Genomic DNA, 20,890 nt, shown 5'->3' with positions numbered 1-20,890 from the left:
AATGTGACCGGCCACCACGAGAAGGCTCTGAGAGGAATAACAGCAACATGTATTGGGTGCTTGCCGTGTGCTAAATAAGAGTCTAAACACTTTATATGTATTAATGAATTAATCCTCACAATAACACCATTCCCACTGTAGAGATTTTTTTAAAAACATAGCCCAGAATCCTTATACGTTTACCCAAGATTACACAGTTAGTCAATGGCAAGTTCAAATCCAGCAATGTGCCTCCAGGATCCAAACTCAATCTTTACACTGACGGCTAAAGAGGCTGGCCCTGGGCCTTCCAGAAAGGCAGCTACTTTGCATATGCCAAGCACCTTCAGCCTAAACCTCTTACCCTTCCTGACTCAGTCTCTGCCTGGAAACCCGAAATACCAATGCCAATCTGCCAGGAGTCTGCTCCTTCTCAAGTCCTACCAAGCAGGGTTGCCTTTCTTGTGAGAGGGATAAATCCCAGACCTCTGAACCTCCTGGCTGTATCCACAGGAGATCCCGAAGTCACCACGGCCCTTCTTGTCATGGGCCTTTCTTGCCACCTGTCCCAGCCCACAGCCCATTTGACACTCTCTCTCCGCTGGCTTTATCAGAGCAAATACAGCCATGATTCATCACAGCCGTAGCTCTCACAGCCGCAGCTCTGGGCCCCGGCAGTATCCTGCCTGACCGATTCCAGGGCCCCAGAACCTTACTAAAACAAAAATGACCCGTCAAGTCCAAAAGCACCAAGCCACTCTTCCCCCCACCCATGCAGGCACTCTCAGTCTCCCTCTGTCAGTCTCTCTCTCTCTCCCCCACCCCAGGTGCCCTCACCTGTCACAATGGGGTAGGACTGTGGCCCGGGCACGCTGCTCCCAATGTCGGTGGGAGTGGGGCTGGTCAGGTTGGCCTTCATGTCATCCAGCCCTCCAGCCAGCGAGGCCATAGCTGAGTACTCAGTGGTCTGAAAGAGGAAACAAAACAGAAATGTCTCAGCATCAAGATTCCAAAGCACCCCAGCCAAACGCCACCGCCACATTCTGGGCTTCAGCCACCTTTCTGGGCTAGCCCAGGCCAGTGCCAGGGCCCACGGGGGGCTCGCAAACCCCCCAGTGTTGAGAAGGCAGATTCAGCTCAATAGAGCAAGACAGGTATCCAGAGTCGACAGTTCTCCCCGGGTGAAGAGGGAGGTGGGCAGGAGTCAGGTGCAGCTTCACAAGAATTCAAACCTAGCTTCTTGTGGCCTGCAGGTTCCATTTGCCCAGCCCCAGGGGCCACCGACAATGTCTTGAATACAGGGAGGTACATATCAGTAACTAAATGCAAGGCGGAAATAACAGTCTTGTTGCCAAGAGGATAGAAAGAAAAGTTTCTGATTTCAATGCTCTTAAACCACAGATGCAGAATCACAGACACAAGGTTAAAAGGACTTTGAGACCTCATCCGTGCCAAACTCTCAATTCACAGATGACTAAACTGAGGCCCAAGGCAAAGAGGGCTTTGTTCATGGCCAATGGGGCAGAATCCCAGTCCAGGGAGTAGTCCACCAGAAACTCTCACTCAAAATCCAATACATCAAACCAAATGAACCACAGTTTGGTAAGTGTGTTGAATTCCGGCAGCATGTAAACTATGTGCTGCAAGTTGTGAGGTGCACACATCTGATTTACCAAGTCCACAGCAGCCATGGGCACTTGGCCCAGGGTCATGCTCCTTCCTTTAAGCCATTTCATGAAATCAGAGCTTGTGATGAGTCATTTCCTTGACATCCTAGCCACTGTCAAATGGCCTCCAGAAGATGCCAACCTGGGCCTTCCCACTCAGAGACAGACCAAATTATAAGTGTGAGTTCCAGGTCTCTTCCTTCCACGCAACCCCCAGGCCTAGTTTCGGGTACAGAAAATATCTGCAAACGCCCAAGCCAAAGAATTTGGTTGTGTATGCCAAACTCTTGGCATGAGCAATTCCCTCCAGGACGCTGGCATCGCAATGGAGGGCACATCCTTGTCTGTCCAGGGTTACATCCTTGGCAGACAGGGACAGGGAAGGAAGCCGCCTTCTGAAAGGAGACACAGACACCTTGGGGAGGATGCTGAGGACTGAGCCACAGGGAAGGGAACCAGGGGAGCCACTGAGCAAGTGGCAGGCAGAGGGGACTCAGACGCGGATACATTCCTGGTGCTTCTCTCTGCATCTGAACTAGAAAGTACTTCCTGGGCAGCTCAGCCTGGGGTGGTGGGCAACAGTGAGTCCACGAGGGTGCAGGCCCAAGCACCCTGCCGTGAGTCTCACCGAGGACAGCTCTGTCCAGAGCTCTGGGGCTCTCAATCATCTCCAGCAGAGGCTGATTCGGAAACATGCAGAGAAGAGCACAGGCTTCTACAGGAGAAGGACATGATAGGGACACGCCTCCCCGACTATATCACTATAAAGCTGTAGTAATTAAGACAGGGTAGGATTGGCACAGGGACAGATAAATAGATCAATGAAACAGAAGCGAGTCCAGAAACTGATCTGTGCATAGATGGAACCTTGATATATGAGAGAGGTGATGTACAAATCAGCAGGGAAGGATGGACTCTAATAAACAGTGCGGGGGTAACTGGTTATCCATTCAGAAACAAGGGGGAAAAAAGAAATTGGATCTTTACTTTATACCAGACACAAAAATCAATTCCAGGTGGATTGGAGACCTAAATGGGAAAGGCAAAGGCATCTAACGTGGTCAGCTCTAGGTCCAGTCAAACATCCTTGGGAACAAACCTGCCCTTCAAGAGGAAACAAGTGGTTCTGGGATGCTCACCACAGGGTGGGTCCTAGTCATCCTGCCACCCTGATCCAATGCCTCCTCCTCCAGGAAGCCCTTCCTAACTACCATTTCTTAGGAGGCAGGAGCCCTGCCTTTGCCCCACTGGCCTCACCATGAGGTGTCAGGGCAGTAAGAACCATAATCTTCACAATCACGTCAAAAGCTCACATTTATTGATCAATTGCTCTGTGTCAGGAGCTTTACCTGAATCTTCCATTTAATCCTCACAGTAACTCCACGGAACAGATTCTATGTTATCCCCATTTTACAGATGACGAACTGAGACTTGTTATAGAAAGGAAGTAGATTGCCTAAAGTCACACGGCTTCTAGGTGCCAGAGCCAGGATTCCAAACTGGATCGATCTGACTCCAAAGTCTTGACAGTTACTCTAATGATTTCCATACCGTAAATCCTGTCCTATAAAACAGATGTGAAATCAATTTGCTAGTGCCAATGTTTAAAAAAAAAAAAACGAAATGAGAATGGACTAGAACAGAAAAATATCCAAGGTTCCCACACACAGAAAGAAGAAGCCCTGTTTTATGAATCTTTGTTTCACATAGAAGCGGAGATGAAAAGATCTTTCTTGCTTTAGGTCAGGACCAGCAAAGTCTTCATTCTATGCAGCAAGGAGCTGTTGGGAAAAGGTCACTGTCTAGACTTCATTCCCCGTAGAAGGAGACTTGGTCATGGCATTAGCCATTAGGCATTTGCTGAAAAAGGACCTTGGAAGGAAAGCTCACTGGACAGCTCCTTCAGCGTATCGCCATGAGCAAAGACAGGAGGTCAAAACACTTCTGTAAGGCTCTCTTCTGAGATGGTATCTTCTAGGGTTCCCGGGACCCTGGGGTAGGGGACAGGGCCCCTTCCTCTCTGTGTTACCAAGGGCGCTGGTGGAGGCCTGAGCATAATGAATGTTCAGTATTTATTGAGCCTTTCTTGTGCACAAGATGCATGTGAAGCCCAGATATGCTCTTTGACTTTCATCCACAAACCCCAAGGGAAAAGATATGTGGCCCCAGAAGCTTTATCGAAGGGGAGCAGGAACACAGAGACATTAATTGACCATGGAGCAGGAAGCGGCCAGGAAAGTGTTCTTGCCCAGGCTTTATTCAGCCTGGGTCTGAGCTGTCCCGAACCCTCAAGGCCGATAAGAGCTGAAGAAAGGTTCAGAGGGAAGAGGACAGGAGTGGTCTGAAACAGGGCACATGACAATAGCTGAAGGAAGTGAAACTAGAAGAGGCAAAGACGGAAAGGTAGTGCAGCTGGGATCCGCCTGCGAAGGGTTTGCACAGTGAACACATGGATGAACAAATGAATGAGTGACCTTTAGGCAGTCCAGGCAGCAATCTCAATGAAGAGTCAGCATCCCTGCGCCCCTCCCCACCCCACTGCCAGACCTACCCTTCCTAGATGCCAGGCTGGGCAGCTGGGTCTGCAAGGGAGAGCCTTTATTTCCCCCAAGAAAGCAGAGCCCAACCTGAGTTTCAGAAAATTGCAAGAGGGTGGCCAATAGGGATATTTCTTCATTTCTTTGATGTCCCATTGGAAGGGTCTTTTTGCTATTTGATTTTGTTTTAGTCCATAAATTCATTGTCAGAGTTTGCCCGGTCACTGGGCGCCAGGGTGGCTCAGTCGGTTGAGCGTCTGACCCTTGGTTTTGGCTCAGGTCATGATCTCACAGTTCATGAGCTCGAGCCCCACGTCGGGCTCTGCTCTGACATCGCAGAGCCTGCTTGGGATTCTCTCTCTCCCTCTCTTTCTGCCCACCCCACCCCCCGGCTTTTTCTCTCTCTCAAAAATAAATAAACTAAAAAGCATTTTACAAAAAGTTTGCCCAGTCACTTTGACAGTTGAGTTTGGATCACCTTTCCAAGACACCAAATCTTTAACTTGTGTTACACATGTGCTAGGAGGTCTCAAAATCCAGTCTCCCAACCACCACTGGCTGCCAGAAGGTAAAGTGAATGTCCCTAAAGAGTGGGGATTCTGGGGACAGGGGACTTAGAAACCGGCCCTCAGCAGCCCTTTGCCAACTGTCCCTCCTACCGCCACCACCTTGCAGGTCTTGCCCCCTGCCTAGTCTCTCCTCTTTGGTGGGATTCACAGTGCTCACCCTGCTCCTGTACGAGCCAGGGGATGCTGCCATTTAGGTTGGTGTGGACTTTTTCCCTAAGTCCTCGTCACTGCCTGTCCCTTTGAGCTGGTATGATTTTGAAAGGAAGCTGCACTCTCTCCAGTCTCCTGCTTCTTTGTTACAGTGGCTGCTCTACAGCCTGCCTCTGCCCGGAGGACTTGTCTCACTCAGTCACTTACAGAACTCCTACACTGTCCACAAGACCCAGCTCAAATGTCACCTCCTCAGTGAGGCCATTCCTGGGCCCCACATGCTACAATGAAATCATGACTCCCTTGTCTATGCTTCCACACTTGATGGCATTTTCCACAAACCTCCATGATCACTTTTCGCCATGTTTAATGGCTGTTTGTCTATCTCTTTCTAGGTTGCCTTGAGAGCATGGAACATCCCTAGAGCCCCTGAAGTGCTTTTTGAATGAATGAGTGAATATATGATCCAGTAGCATGACATCAACCACAACACTCCAAAATTAACTGAGAAGTGTTTCAACAAGAACTCCAAGTGATATGTCAACCTTCCCCTGCCCCCCTCCCACCTCTCCCCTCATCAAGTCAGGTGACCAGAAAACAATGCCCTTGTCCACCCTTAAACGCTCTGGGGAAGTGCTTTCACTCATCTGTGATAACATATCACATATTCAACATTTGTTAGAGGAAATAGAAGCACCATACAAAAAAAAAATTGTTAACCTCCGAAGACACTGCCACTGAATATTCAAAGTCCTTGCCAATCCCTCCTGCAATTCAGTACCCCAGAAGCCAGTTTTTTCTCCTGAAAAATGGTTAACCTGCCTGTGGCTGAACAACAGGAACACTGGAAACCACTATATATCCCTTTTTGCATTGGCTGCCAGGAAGCTCAGTCTATTTCAGTGTTAAACCACCACAACCACATCATTGCTTGCACCTGGTGTTATGATCTTCCCTTTTTCACTACATAATTTCTGAACTTTCTTTTCAGCCTTAACTTACCAATTTAGATACATGTAATTGTTTATTTTTCAGGACACCTCAAGTCCTTTGTGAAAATGGAGGCTGGGAGTGGTAGAAAGAATGACAGAAAAAGAAAAAAAGGAAGATCAGGAGAGAAAAAGAGAAGAGAGAAGGCATTCTTGGTGCCTCTGGGAACAGTGACAATTTACTTCTATTTCTCATAGTTATTTGGGAAGCCAAGGGCTGAAGATGACTGAACAAGGGCAGTCACATGCGCGGAAGTGTGCTGGTGCGCCTACATTGGCAACATAGCTCTGCTCTCCTCCCCACCACTGACAGTCACAAGGCAACAGCTGCGTCCCACATTTCCAACTTCTCTGAGCTCTTAGGGTTCTTTCTTAGAGTATTATTTTGGGCTTCTGCTCCCTTCCCACCAGGGCCCCCTGGTGCCATCCTTGACTATGACCCAGAAAGATAAATGAACCGAAGTCGGCAATTCACAGACTGTCCACTCCAAGGCAACCAACTGGGATAAAACTCTCTGCCTGCTGCCACAGATTCTTGGGAGGGCTCAAGGTCAAGCCCGCCAGGGATGCACACCCTCCTCACAGCGGACACTGTGCTCCAGATGATGGAAAGTCTTACACACTCCCATGTCTGAGCCAGACGGATACTCAGGGTCATCTTCCCCAACCTGGAAAAACTGAGGTTCGGGGAGGGGAGTGGACTTCCTCAGCTCATGTTTATCTGTATCACTCATAGCCTTTGACCCTGTGGTAGAAAGAACAGTGAACTAGGAGCAATAACACAGGGCTCTCCCCCCAGCGCTGCCTCTTTCTCACCTGTGTGACCTGAGGCAGGCCAGGCCAGCTCTCGGAGCCTCCTTGTCCTCATTAATAAAAGGAGATTTCAGTCGAACCCCTTGCTGCCTGCCTGCCAGGGCGAGCACGAGGATCTGAAGGATAAGGACAGGGACGGCACTTTGGAAACTAAGCACCACAAGGGATAAGGAATCCTAAAGGGGACTCCAGGAGGCACGTGCTCCCGGAACGTGGGTGCTGGGCGTCATTCGGGTCCCTAGGAAATTACCTGGAAAAGGACTGCCTGGGGCTGCACCAAGTATTGTCTCATCAGCACGGGGCACCACTGCCATAGCATGGAGGAGAGAAGAAACACAGACACGTGAGAAGGAGGGCAGCACGAAGAAGGGCAGGGCATGGGGACAAGGCTGCAGGGCTGGCTACCTCTGGTGGCTACCTCGGCCAGAGAGGCTTCCCCGTCACCTGCTGAGCTCCTCCAGGCTCGCTGCCGAGCTTCAGATGGCCTCGGCAGCTGGGCCAGTGCCAGGCCAACTGCTCCCAGCCTGTGGGACCACACACCTGCCCACCTACACACCTTCCCAGAGGAGGGCACAAGCTGGAGTGGGGGAGGTGTGTCCTCAGGGCCTGGCCCGATGACCTGAGATTGAGGAGGCAGAGGGGTCTGGATGCCTAAGGCAGCTGGGGTGGAGCCCGGCCCTGGGGGCAGGTGTCTCCCTTCCCGGGCCTCTGCCTCCCCAGCTGCCTGAGGACGTGCACGTGATCTCCACTCCCCCTGCCACCGCCGATGCTCTTTGCCTCTATAACCGGCCACATGACAAGGTGTGGGCGCCCTGTTCAACAGATGAATTCCAAGGCAAGAAAAGAGTGATGGAGGGAATCCTATAGGTTAGAGAAGACTTGACATGTATCAGGAGGTCGCAGTGTGGACCCTGATTCCAACAAATAAACTGTAAAAAATACAGCTGTGAAAGAATTATTATGACATATTATGAAACTATTGTAAATGCAAACACAAACTGTGTATTTGAAATATTTGAGGACATTACAGATTTGCTAACTTTTTAGATGTGATCATGGAGCCATGGTTATTATGCTTGTTAAGGCCTCATCTTTTATTATTTATTTTCTTTTTTTTTTTTTTTTTGATGTTTATTTTTGAGAGAGAGAGAAAGAGACAGAGCATGAGCAGGGGAGGGGCAGAGAGAGAGGGAGACACAGAATCTGAAGCAGGCTCCAGGCTCCGAGCTGTCAGCACAGAGCCAAACATGGGGCTCGTACTCACGAGCCATGAGATCATGACCTGAGCCAAAGTTGGACACTTCACCGACTGAGCCACCCAGGCACCCCAGGCCTCATCTTTTAAAGTCATTCTAAAACATTTGCAGATAAAGTGAAACGATGTCTGGAGTTTGCTTCGAAATAAAACTAAGAGAGTTCACTGCAGTTACCCTGTGGTCTATGTACGCAATGGATAAATGTGGTCTCTCTATGCAGCGGAGTACTGTTCAGCAGTAAAAAGGAACGAGGCTCTGAGGCATGCGACGATACAGGTGAGCCTCAGAAGCATGCTACGTGATAGACGCCAGATGCTAAGTGGGACGTCCAGAACTGACAGAGCTACAGCCACAGAAAGCAGAGCAGGGGTCAGCTAGAGCTGGCGCGAGAACAGGGGTTGATTATGAATGCACACAAGGGATCTCCTTGGAGTGACAGGGTTGTTCTAAAACCGGGCTGTTGGTGTTGGTGACACAGCTCCATAAATTACTAAAAATCGCTGACTTGTATACTTCAACTGAGTGAATCTTATGATATAAAAATTCAAATTCAATAAAGCTGTTACAAAATAAAGCAGAGTGTGGGGAGAAGTGGGGATACCTATGGAACAGGTCTAGCCATGAGTCGAGAATCGTTGAATCCAGGGGCAGGATGCTTATAGGTTAATTAGACTATTTTGTCTACTTTTGAAATTCTCCATAATTAAAGTCAAAAACCCGAAATAGCACGTATTTGAGTCATGACCCCACTTGCCAGCACCCATCAGCTGTCCAACAAACACCTGCAGAATAATGAGAGCACCCCAGAGGATGAGGAAACGGCCAGGAATTTGCTCTCTTGAAGTCTGTTCCTTCTCCATCTTCAGGGACTCCAAGGTTCCAAACACAGGAAGCATAAGGCTTCCGGTGTGCCTGGCCCTTTCCAGCCTGCAAAGTCCCTGCAGGCCCATTACGTCCTTGGGAATCCTGGGGTGCAGGCAGACACAGGGATGGGGCTCAGAGAGGGGAGCCCGGGTGTGCCAGCTCCAAGCTCAGTGCTGGCCCGTTACCCCAGAAGCGGAGTTGGGATTAGAGAAGACTTTACTACCAGCCCTGAGGAGAAAGCTCACACACTTGCAGGGGGACATCCTCCTCTCTACAGTGCCCCACCTACAGGCTGAACTCCACTCCTCCAGCTAGGGAGAGAGCTCTGAGTCTGCAAGCATGGAGGAGAAAGGTTCCACACTTTTAAACCTGGGCACACAAAAACTGCACCTGCACAACATATGTTAAGGAATAGTTCTGTCTTGATTATAGTGGATCAGACCAACTGGCAGGGAGCCTGGACACCGGACACTGCCTTGGACTCCCGTTCGACCTGAGGCAGACCCCGCCCTAGCCCTACTCTAGGTCTCAGTGACTCCAGCTGTCAAATGAGGGAGATGGACCAGAACTGGTCTGCCTCTGCCTTTGAGGGCCGCTCTGCCTTTGAGGCCTCACCCAGGGTCTGTGCTCCACGCAGGTGTGGTCCTCACCGTGTGCATTGGGTTTCACCTTGATGTGGCTGAGGTCAGGCTTAGCCCACATTCTATGGGTCAGTGAAGGCGTCGCCCATTCTACCCAGGTCCCTGAATCCAGACGCCTGGCAGTCATCAGGGGAAGAATATGGCCTAGGAAGCCCACCAGCCCTGGATCCAGGAAGATGGGCCAAGTTCGTGCTATGTGGAACTAGGCCAGGCACGTTCTCGGTCCCTTTTCTCATGTGTTACATGAGGATATATGACCTTCCTCACAAGGTTGTGAGAAGGCACAAGGTAGGTGATAAGAGTGTCAAGGCCTTGAGGGCAGTCCTTTTTATTCTCATTTTTTGATTCCTCGGGGCCAGACGTGTAAACAAACGCTTGAAAAATGCCAAAGAGGGCAATAGGAGGAATCCCGTGTTGGGGGTACTGTTCTGTATCTTAAGTCTCTCAACACCACTATCCCGATGTGATATTGTACTATAGCTTTCCAAGATGTTACCACGGGGAAAGACTGGAAAAGGGTATACAGAATCCTTCTGTGTTATTTCTTATAAGTGCACGTGGACCTACAATAATCTCAAAATCAAAGTTTAATTTAAAAAAGAGTAAAAAATAAAAAACAAGGTTTTAGCATTCCATCCCCACTAAACCTAATAAAGATGAATTCAACTTCTGGGGCACCTGGGTGGTTCAGTAGGTTAAGCATCCGACTCTTGATTTCGGCTCAGGTCATGATCTCATGGTTCGTGGGTTTGAGCCCTGTGTCCGGCTCTGGGCTGACAGCACAGAGTTTGCTTGGGATTCTCCCTCCTGGTCTCTCTGCCCCTCCCCCACTCTCACGTGCACTCTCTCTCAAAATAAGCAAAGTTAAAAAAAATAAAGATGAATTAAACCTTTAAAAAATGTTTGCTATAAGCGAACATAAATGATGCTTTCAAGAGTACTCCATAACCTACACTGGTACAGTTAGTATTGACTGAGGGAAAGAACTGCCAAGGATTCTGAATGACCTGCCCCTTCCAGGAAGCTTTCCCCGATTTCCCCTCTTGTGTGTTCCTAGAACACCAAAGTGGTCATACCTCTGTCACCACCCTTATCACTTTGCATCATACACCTAATTGTTTAGGGCCCTCATGCCCCAACTAGAGTGTGAACTTCATGAGGATAGAACTATGTCTCCCTCATCTTAGTGACAACAGCTCCTGGCCCAGTGCCCAGCTCTGAACAGATGTGACATAAATGCCCGTGGAACCAAATGAACTGGGACAGGTACCCTGGCCCGGCTCTGCCGATAGTACCAGAGGTGCTTCCCAGGGTCACCGAGAGGATAAGTGATCTCAGGGTGCTTTTATTTATCAGAAAGTACTAGGGCATGGGTGAGACATGCCCTCTATTCATTTGGCTCTCCAGCTCTGTGCCTGTGCTTGCGCCACAATGGATTGCAGTGAAATCAAGGGGCTTCCAAGAAAAGACCTGCGAAATGTAACTGACTCATCTCTCCTTACTCTGTTTGCAGCCTGCCGGCACACCCCCCACGACCCACTCCCAGTGATGTGGAGTAGCAGGGAAAGCCCCAGGGAGGGGGTTGAAATGAGATACTGTAGTTTCTGTCCGAGAGAAACTTTCCCAGCAATGACTAACCGGGAGGTCCCCTATTTCCTCCCTGACCACTTAGAGAATTTTATGGGCCCCAGATCTCACGGCCCAAAGGAGCTCGGGAATTACGACAAAGGCTGATCTTTTATCTGATGCTTGAAACCCACTAGTGATGGAGAACTCACTGCTTCCTGAGGCAACCACTCCAAGGCCGCCCAGCTCAGCCTTGAGGAAGTGTTAAAACTGTCCCTTTAGGCCTCCGTACACTGGTCTTGGGGCTCCAGTCCCAACAAATGTCCTCTCGGGCCACAGGTGGCAGCGTCCCTCCCTCCTGGGTCCGATGCAGGGCTCACAGTCGTCCACTCCTCCTTCTGGACATGTTCTCTCTGACTGGGGCATAAGAAGCTTCCTTCTGCTCTTCTGGTGACCTCATCACCTGGCTGACTCACGCTGTTCTCAGTCAACTCAGGGCTCACTACAAGTTCATTAGAAATGGAAAGCGATTGTGTATATGATTTTTTTTTAAGTGTTCCTTTTCTCCCGCCTCTAACCACTGTGCTATTTGCAACCAGAATGCTCTATGCTTATAAACTCTCTCTGGCTTCACGCTGCCTCCAGCTAATATTGAGCCGAACCATACCAGCCCCAATCCAAATTCCAACGGACCCTTCCAGCTTCGACTCCAATCCACCCGACTTCCAAAACAGCGTCCTCTACTCCAACCACACTGCACACACTAATCCCTCAAAGTCCAGGTCACTGCACCCAATACCTTTGCTCACAGGGTCTTCCCATCCCCACCCCAGTCTAAATCCTTGTCCTCTAAGGTCAAGATCAAATGGCATCTGCTTCTGATGCTTTCCTTAGGTTTTTGGTTGAAATAGATCATTTCCTTCTCTGAATTCCCAAGGCATTTTCCCTGTACTTCCTTTAGGACAATCATTCCATGCTACTTTATCCTAGTAATTTGGGACCCCGTCTGCTTCCCCACTGAGATGCCTATAGGCAGCATTCTGGCCTGGTTTGAAGCTGGATCCCACCAGTAGCCAGAGGGAGTGCCCTCTCTGTCACTCAGATAGGACCTATCCTGAGTGAAACTGAGCAAGAGAGGGAGAGAAGGGGCAAACGAATCTATGGCTCACCCTGAACCTTAAGAGTTCTGCCAGAAGAGGGGGAAGAGAAGGCCCTGGGCTCAGAGCATTCCAGCTCTTGCCTTCCCAAATGCAAGAAAAGAAATGACAAGGCTTGGAGCACTAAGCTCCACTTCTGGAATATGAGAGCCAGGATCCAGGGGTCAAGGCCTCCTAAGTAATAAGAAGATGTAGTGTAGGGGGAAGGGAGGAAGGAAGGAAGGAAGGAAGGAAGGAAGGAAGGAAGGAAGGGAAGGAGGGGGGAGGGAGGAAGGGAGGAAGGAAGGAAGGAAGGAAGGAAGGAAGGAAGGAAAGAAGAGAAGGAGGGAGGGAGGGAGGGAGGGAGGGGAATCATTCAGGGGAGGAAGGAAGAGGACACCCTGACCTGGGAGCCCCAGGTCCTGCTCAGGCTCTGCCTGTCTGTGTGATGAGCAGCTCCAGATCCTGACATGAAGAAGAGAGAGAGTTCCTAAATCAGAGCTCCATCTTTAGGCAGCCAAATCTCATGGACTTCTCCCAGGTGGTCTATGGCAAGGGGGGGGGGGGCAGAGCTCAATGTCCCACTCTGCTACAGGGCTAGGAAGGGAGCAGGGCAGAGAGACCCATTACCCCCCAAAGGAATGCAGGTCTATTGGCTAGCGAGGGCCCTGAACGGGGGCATGCAAAGGGAGCCCTCCCCCCATCCTAAAGTACCTGGTATGAGAGTGGAGGGGGCACCTCGAGATGCTCATAGTGCACTTTCTTTCAGACTGACTTCCCAGCTGCAGGAGGAGAGAGGTTATCTTGGGGCCATAAAGAAAGGAGATTTCCCTCTGGACTGCAAGATCAATAGGGTGGGGGCAGGGAGGTAGGCCTGGATGCCCCTGCCCACCACCACCACCTCTGTCCTGCTGCTGCTGAGTGGTGACACACGTGCATGCGCACACACACACACACACACACACACACACACACGCACACACACACACTCCCCAGGCCAGAGGCCACCTCTCCACCCCATCTGCTCCCTATCAGACAGAACTTTCTAAAGGGTGATATTCTGCAAAGGCAAACACAGGCAGTTTTGGGAGGGAGTGCCCTCTCTGTCACCAAGGTTTGCAAGGGCCAAACAGAAACCATGCAAGAGAAGCACCAGGAAAAAAAAGAAAAAAAGGCTGAGAAGACCAAGACCCCTTGGTTTGCAAGTCTGAAGCCTATACCGGCTCTCACCTAAACCCTTACATGCTTTTCATAACAGTCAGAATAACAGGACTTCCCCAGATGCTTGCTACACATCAGGTGTGATTCTAGGTGTTAAAACACATTCATTTATTTCATCCTTACAACAACTCTGTGGATATTATTATCCCCTCTTCCGCAGATGATGAAAGTGAGGCACACCCAATCACCCCCTAGCAGTGAGACCCCAAGTCCAAGATCTTAAAGTTCTATGTACCACCTCTCTGCCAACTGTCATCAACCCCATCCTGGGACAGATGAGAGAACACAGGGCAGGGGAGTCGAGTGAGCTGGGGGGGGAGGGGGGATGTCAGACTAGGTTCTGTCCATGACTCCGAGTGCCTCATGAGGAGGTGCTGGGGCCCAGGGAGTGAGATGCCAACTCTTAGACCAGGGATGGTTTCACACGCTCCAGTCCTTTCAGACACCTACCTGGTCTTGACATTCCCCCTCCCTGAGTACCCTTTCCCTTCCTTTCAGCCGATCCTTGTCTATCCACCCCTTGAAACCCTGGCTCAAGAATGACCTCCTGCAGGAAACGTTTCCAGATGGGTTCAGCCACAGACGCCATTAACTTTATTCTTTCTTTTCCCCACTTAGACTCGGAGGACAGCCTACACGATAAACTCAGAGGACAGCCATGCTCAGATTTATATGTCAGAATTAGCAATTAATCTTAACATCAGTGGGAAACAATAGAGAAACAAACAGAAATGTGACATTGCCAATACTGTTAAGGAAAAATCAAGCATCTGACTGCTTGGCCCAGGCACTGTGTTCTTTACGGAAGGTAATCTGGCTTTTAGAGAGATCAGAAACTGAAGGCAGGAGACATTAGGCTTAGGTTTTAGCTATTATGTCCGAAGCCAAATTTTAGCTCATGTAGATGATAGAAAAAAAACTAACACAGTGACAGCAGTGATTCTATTTATTTGCCTTTTTATCAAGGTTAACTTAGAGCTTTGCTTTTAATTATTGAAAATAGGTTCGCATTTTGCAGTTGTGTGTTAATTTCACAAATCTTGCATTTTGTACCTGGAAACAAAGCATAATAATCATACCTATAATTTACTTAAATAAGCAAGCCCTTGGCCTTGAGACTGGACGTGTAAACAAACACACTTCTGAGAGCTTGGTTGGAGTTTGATTTTTAACAATTCCTTTTTCTCTCTGTTACACAGATATACATTAAATTTAGCCTCCTGGTCTTATTTCCTTCGCCTCTCTCCCACAAATCAAACCTCAAATAATATAAAACTGCTGGCTAGGAACAGGCTTCACACAAACAAAAGCTTTCAAGGCACCTCTCCCCGTCCAACCATCTCTACCTCCTCTGCCTGCTCCAACAAAACAGCCTCTCTCTGCCCAACTGCCCTGGAAAACCCTGAAATACCTCATTTTCATTTCTGGGAGAGGAAGAGGTTTGATCCCCAAATAAAAGAAAACTTCAGCAATAATAGTAAGCTGGGAAAACCCGGGCAGACTTCTCCTCGCAATCCGTGTCAAGCTCACAAAGAGAAAAAATCGTACCATCCGACATGGTTGGGAGAGTTTAATCCAAAGCAGTGCTAATTAATATCCCCGGCTTTCCAGAAGCCAGTGCCACATACAGCTGCGAGGGCAACAAGGCTGTTCTTCCCTTCAATTTTATGGGAAGAACATTTTCATTACAAAGCCTCCTCCCAGACCTTCCTCCCTCAGCCAGATTAGCCTCGAGAAGGGAGCGGATGATCCATATATCAGAACTCTTTCTCTCCCCATTAATTTTATTATTTATATCCCATTTTAGAAGTTTATTGGTGCAAATCCTGGTGCACCTGGCCAGAGCCCTTCTGACAGACAGTGGTACCTTCACACGTCTCCTACTCAGGAGCAGTTGATGCACTGGTCACCAGGATGCGCCAACTTTTTGAAATTTGCCCAGGAGAGAGAGCGGACTCCAGTGGCATTTCCTGCCTCCCCACTGCAATACACACGCCATTTCTTAAAACGAACGTTGAAGGGTCTAAACTCACTCATTTGTGAAATACGTGTGGACTTGATGGCTTAGCATGAGCTATGGGTGATCCCCAGAGTCCCCTCAAAACCCTGAGGGATGCCCTACGTGCCCCCACCCAAATCAAGCATCCCCAGCTGACCCAGTGGAGCTCACCCATTTTTAACCCAGACTGCCAGACCATGGGCAGGCCTGACGAGGCCACGTGTCTCACCATTTTATTCTGAAACCCCACGTGTTCAGGGCTGTCTCTTTCCAGCCTCCTAAAGGGACCCCAAATCCAATCTAAATGTCTTGAATTTACCTGTTTGTCTTTTATACATATAAATAGCTGCATTTCCATTCTCTCTTTGTTTCTCATTTTCATTTGGTTCTAATATCTGCATGTAAATGTCGGAAAATAGCATCTGTAATTGGAGATTATGAAGTATGGCCAGCTCCTGACAGGCTGCTAAGGAAGATGGATTATCCTCATTTTTCTGTAAATTTTGTCAATTTTGGAATTCATAAGCTATCAACACTGATCAAAATGGGACTTCACAGCTGTGTCAAAAAAAAAAAAAAAGAAAGAGCAAGAGCGAGAGAGAGCTCTCGAAGGCAGGCGGTTGTGCGCAGGGGCTGGGCGGCAGGCGGCCGGTGGCGTTGGCGCAGCAGATTGGATGCCCGGTGGTGTCGCCAGCGGCCACCTTCCTCCCCTGCACCCTCCCCTCCACGCTGGCGGCTCCCTCAGCAGAGGGAACCCCGGCACTCGGGGGTGTGGGCCTGCCTAGTCCCCTGGCTAAATCAAATAGCTAAATCACACAACTAGAAGGCCGCAAATCCTCCAAGGCACCCACTCAAACCTGGGGCTTGATTTATTGCTGGGCGCTGCCTTTCGTATTTATCCAGAGGGGTCCGCAGGCTCCCTCTGCGTGGGTCTCGGAGATGTACTCCTTCCTGACCATCACGGCACACTTGAGGCAATTGTGTTGGTGTCTCTGTCTCAATTTTCCCATTACTGGGAGTAAGTACTGTTGGGACTCTGTAATAGCCCGACTGCAGCCCATATCAATAACAGATGAGGTTTAATCGTCCAACACAGAAATTATTTAGGCGCAGTAAGGACATTCAATGTCATTTGCATAATGGCATTTCTATCGCACGCACCTAACCCGTCTTGCATAAACAAGGCCTTGGGACCATAAATAATAATAAATCATGACGTCTGCACGCCTCTTGCGGTAATAGGAGCCACTCTTTGTGGAAATTATTTCAGCAGGAAATGGGCACTGTAATTTTAAAGACATGTGGCGCTGTGAGGCGCGGTAAATCACATGGGCACGTGATCCCCAGGAGCAGCCAGGGGACCGTACAGAGCCTGCAGCGACATCCCCGGGGCAACTGGAGGAGGAAGGCCTGTCTTGAGTGGGAAACATTTGGGGCCTCTAGAACAAACACCAGCATGTGCTGCTGTCCCAGTAAATGGCAAGAAGGCAGGGTGCTCTGAGCTGGCCCTGGTAGATTTGGCTTTGGGCCTGCAGAAGCATGTAGGCCTCAGGGCAGAAGCCGTCTTCTTCCAGGAGAATAGAAGCTCCCTGAGGGCAGCCATTCTTCATTCTTGTCCTTTCTGCTTTACCTAGACTACCACCTGGCACCCAGCAGGTGCTCAGGAAATATCCTAAAGAAGTGCAAAGAGGGGCACGTGGGGGGTGGGGTTTCAGTAGGTTAAGGGTCTGACTTTGGCTCAAGTCATCATCTCACGGCTCATGAGTTCAAGCCCCGCATCAGGCTCTCTGCTGTCAGCACAGAGCCTGCTTCAGATCCTCTGTCTCCCTCTCTCTCTGCCTCTCTCAAAATAAATAAATGAATAAACTTTAAAAAAAGAAGAAGAAGAAGAAGAAGTGTAAGGAGAGGAGAAGATAGTACCTGGGCTCAGGTGGTGAGCAGATACGGAAAGCCCTGAAAACAGGGTAAGGGGAGATAGATGGAGGCACTTGCCCAGGGGAAATTAAGGCAGGAACTGCACAGAAGCACTGGTCCCACTGATCTGATGAGTGTGACAGTGAAAATGCCCAGTAAACTCTAAGCTGTGCTATCAGGCAGCTGTGGGCTGAGGAGGGCATAGGGCCAGAGCAGCGAAGCCTACAGACTCTGGCGGGGGATGGGGGGGGGGCGCAGACATAACTGACTTAGGACCCCAGTTCCACCACCCCAAACCACCGGCCTCACCCGCAGCCCAGCTTCCTCACCTGCGGAACCAGCCCAAGAGCAGTATGTAGCTCACAGAGTTGTTCTGAGGGTTACATGTGACTGAGGTCACGTGTACACAGCTCCTAGCACCCGATCAAGCTTTGCTATCATCATTTCTGGTACCACTGCTATTTTTCAGGAAGCGACAACAGAACTAAGTTGCGGAACAACTCTGCCTCTTACTAGCTGTGCGACTTGGGGTTTGGGACAAGCTACCCCCTCCCACCCCCCACCCCGGCTCCTGGCCTCAGCTTCCTCTAGTCTGTCCAAGGAGAGCTTGATAGGACGGTCCCGCCCACCCCCTGGAGAGGCCAGAAGACTCAAATGGGTCGCGCCATGAAGCTGGCTATTAGTGTGAAGTGCTATCTGCATGGGAGGGGCGAACGTTAACAAAAAAAGAAGAGGAGGGTTCCCAAGGTCTGCCCGTGGTCATCGCCAGCCACCCCCACTGGTAACAGTGGTTGCCTCCCAGGAGGGGAACTGGGGGAGGGGGGGGAAAGAGTGGGGAAAGGACTTTCTTTTCACTGCTAGCACCCTGAAAAGCTCACCTTTCCAGAAAAGTTCGGACAGGATACACACCAAAGCAACCACAGTGTGGCCTCTGGGAGGGGAGAGAAGGGACTGACATGGAGTTGTTAGCTCAAGCCTTCTCTGTACTGTGTTAATTTCACTAGACAAGAAGGACCGCTTGTGTCCTGGGTTTGTTTTTTGTTTTTTTAAATGTTTACTTATTTTTGAGAGAGGCAGACAGACAGAGTGCCAGTGGGGAAGGAGCTGAGAGGGAGACACAGAATCAAAGGCAGGCTCCAGGCTCGAGCTGTCATCACAGAGCCTGACGCGGGGCTTGAACTCACAAACCGTGAGATCATGACCTGAGCTGAAGTCGGACACTTAACCGACTGAGCCACCCAGGTGCCCTGTGTCCTGGGGTCTTTAAAGCTGGTGAAGTTTCATACCGCTATGCCTTGGCACATGATATTCCCTCTACCTGAATACCAAGAGCTATGGAAATGCTGCAAAAAAGAGCCAATGCGGTGATTTAACAATAACTGCATTTCTCTCCCAGAGGAACTTAGAGAAACAGCAATCATTTCTCCAGAGTCTGCCTTTCCAGCTCAGAGGCCTGGGCTGTGGGCTGCACTGTGCGGGGAATGATGTAAATCACGGTCACCCACAGCCTCTGGGTAGGGTAGTGGCTCTGGCGTCTGCAACGCCACCTTCAGCTTACACATCTACCTTACGCTCACCAGTGTGAAAACTGCTCAAAAGCCAAATAAAGTCTGGAGTTTAGCTATTAGTAGAAACCAATGTTGGTTTCTTTGTTTTGGCAAATGAACCATGGTTATATAAGGTGTTAATGACAGGGGAAATGGGGTAAAAAGTTATGGGAACTCTCTGTACTACCTTTACAAATTTCCTAAATTTAAAAATTATTCCAAAATAAAAGTATGTGTAAAAAAAAAAACAAAAAGGCCAGACCTTACTCATAATAAGAGAAATTAAATTAAAGCCATAATGTCTCCTTTTTCATTTATAAGATTAGCAATAAGGGGCACCTGGGTGGCTCAGTTGGTTAAGCGTCCTGCTTTGGCTAAGGGCATGGTCTCACAGTTCATGGGTTCGAGCCCCATATCGGGCTCTGTGCTGACAGTGTGGTGCAGGCTTCAGCTCCTCTATCTCCCTCTCTTTCTGCCTCATCCACGCTCACCTGTGCTCTCTCTCAAAAATAAATAAACATTTTAAAAAACAGATTAGCAATGATTCAAGATGCTGATGCTACACTATGTAGGCAGACTGGGGAAACAGGTCTCACTTCAGGGGATGAACCTCTTTGGGGAATAGAGGCTGTATTTTTCAAAATTCACAGCACATACACACACACACACTGATCTGGCCTTTCCACTTCTGGGAGTTTATCCTGCAGACATAGTCCCCACCTATGCAAAAATAAATGTGGAGAGGATGCTCAAGGCAGACTTTTTGGAAAATGAAAAAGATTGAAAGTGACCAACAGGTGACTTGTTATATAAATTATGATATTCCATACAGTGGAATACTATGTAGCTGTTAAAAAGAATGGGGCAGCACTCAATTGATAGGGAACAATCTCTAAGAAATAAAATCGAATCGAACAGTGCATATAGAATTCTACCATTTATGTTCAAAAGGAAGGAGTTATAGGGGCGCCTGGGTGGCTCAGCCGGTTAATTGTCTGACTTCGGCTCAGGTCCTGACCTTGGGGTTCATGGGTTCCAGCCCAGCGTCAGGCTCTGTGCTGATGGCTCAGAGCCTGAAGCCTGCTTCAGATTCTGTGTCTCCCTCTCTCTCTCCCCTTCCTCCTCTCACACTCTGTCTCTCTCTCTTTCTCAAGAATAAACATTAAAAAAAAATTTTTTTTTAAGGAAGGAGTTATATATATTGTAATACACTTATTTATATACATATATCTTACCCTCGTTCAAGTACTCTATATAAATCTCTAAAGAACACAGAAGAAACTGTAACAGTGGTTGCCTCCCAGGAGGGGAGCTGGGTGGGGGGAGAAAAGAGTGGGGAGAGGACTTGCTTTTCACTGTCTACGTTTGGTATTGTCTGAAATTTTCACCATTTGCATGTACCACTTATTAAAATTTTTGAATAGAAAACCAATGTTAGGTAAGTGGCAATGAGCACAGGCCGCCTGGACCTTAACAAGGCCATGGCTGTGCCTGTGGGTGCCTTAGGGCCTCGTCTGTCTTAGGGGCACCCTGCACACCTCTGTGTCACCCAGCGTGTCTGCCACCAGTCTCCCTGGCATTGTGCTCAGCAGCTGGCAGCTCTATCCATGAATTCATGTGCCCACCGTGTATCTAGAATCCTGGTTCACCCTTCCGCTCAGGGAAAGGCCTGAGGCTCTCCTAAGTTAGACGCACGGCTCTAGACAGTGTCTAAGCTGGAAGGGATTTGGGGTGTCCCTGCTCACCAATTTTCAGGAAGTTGAGGCCTGATGAGAGGAAGAGCTTTGCTCCGGTAGGTGGGCCCAAATCAGAGCGCAGGTCTCCGGAAAAGTGACATTTGCAGTTGGGAGTGGGAAAGAGGCGGGTTCCATCTCTCTGGCTCTCCATTGCTTCCCTGGCAAAATGGGAGTAGGAGCTTCCGTCTGCCCTTCACATCCCAGAAGTGTTAACAGGGATCAGGTAGGGTCCCAGATATGAGAGCAATCAGAGAACTTCTGAGCAGAGAAAGCCCCACCGGGGTGCCGGGTAGGCCTTGAGGAAAC

At 49.3% G+C, this 20,890-nt stretch overlaps 1 protein-coding gene across 3 annotated transcripts in view; it reads right to left on the bottom strand.

The window, feature by feature from the left end:
• PAX5 (paired box 5) overlaps positions 1-20,890 on the bottom strand; it is a 195,641-nt gene that overhangs the window by 85,371 nt on the left and 89,380 nt on the right. For 2 of the 3 annotated variants that reach the window (XM_047829001.1, XM_047829003.1), the window contains exons 7-8: positions 6,955-7,011; positions 817-946 (exon numbers count right to left, since the gene is read on the bottom strand). In XM_047829001.1, the coding sequence (XP_047684957.1) occupies positions 817-946; positions 6,955-7,011 (187 nt within the window). The remainder of the gene's footprint in view (positions 1-816; positions 947-6,954; positions 7,012-20,890) is intronic. The other variant, XM_047829002.1, reaches the window with a different exon arrangement.

The sequence above is a fragment of the Prionailurus viverrinus genome, chromosome D4 (genome assembly GCF_022837055.1).
Source record: "Prionailurus viverrinus isolate Anna chromosome D4, UM_Priviv_1.0, whole genome shotgun sequence".
Taxonomy (NCBI): domain Eukaryota; kingdom Metazoa; phylum Chordata; class Mammalia; order Carnivora; family Felidae; genus Prionailurus; species Prionailurus viverrinus.
This window is presented reverse-complemented; position numbering and strand designations above follow the sequence as displayed.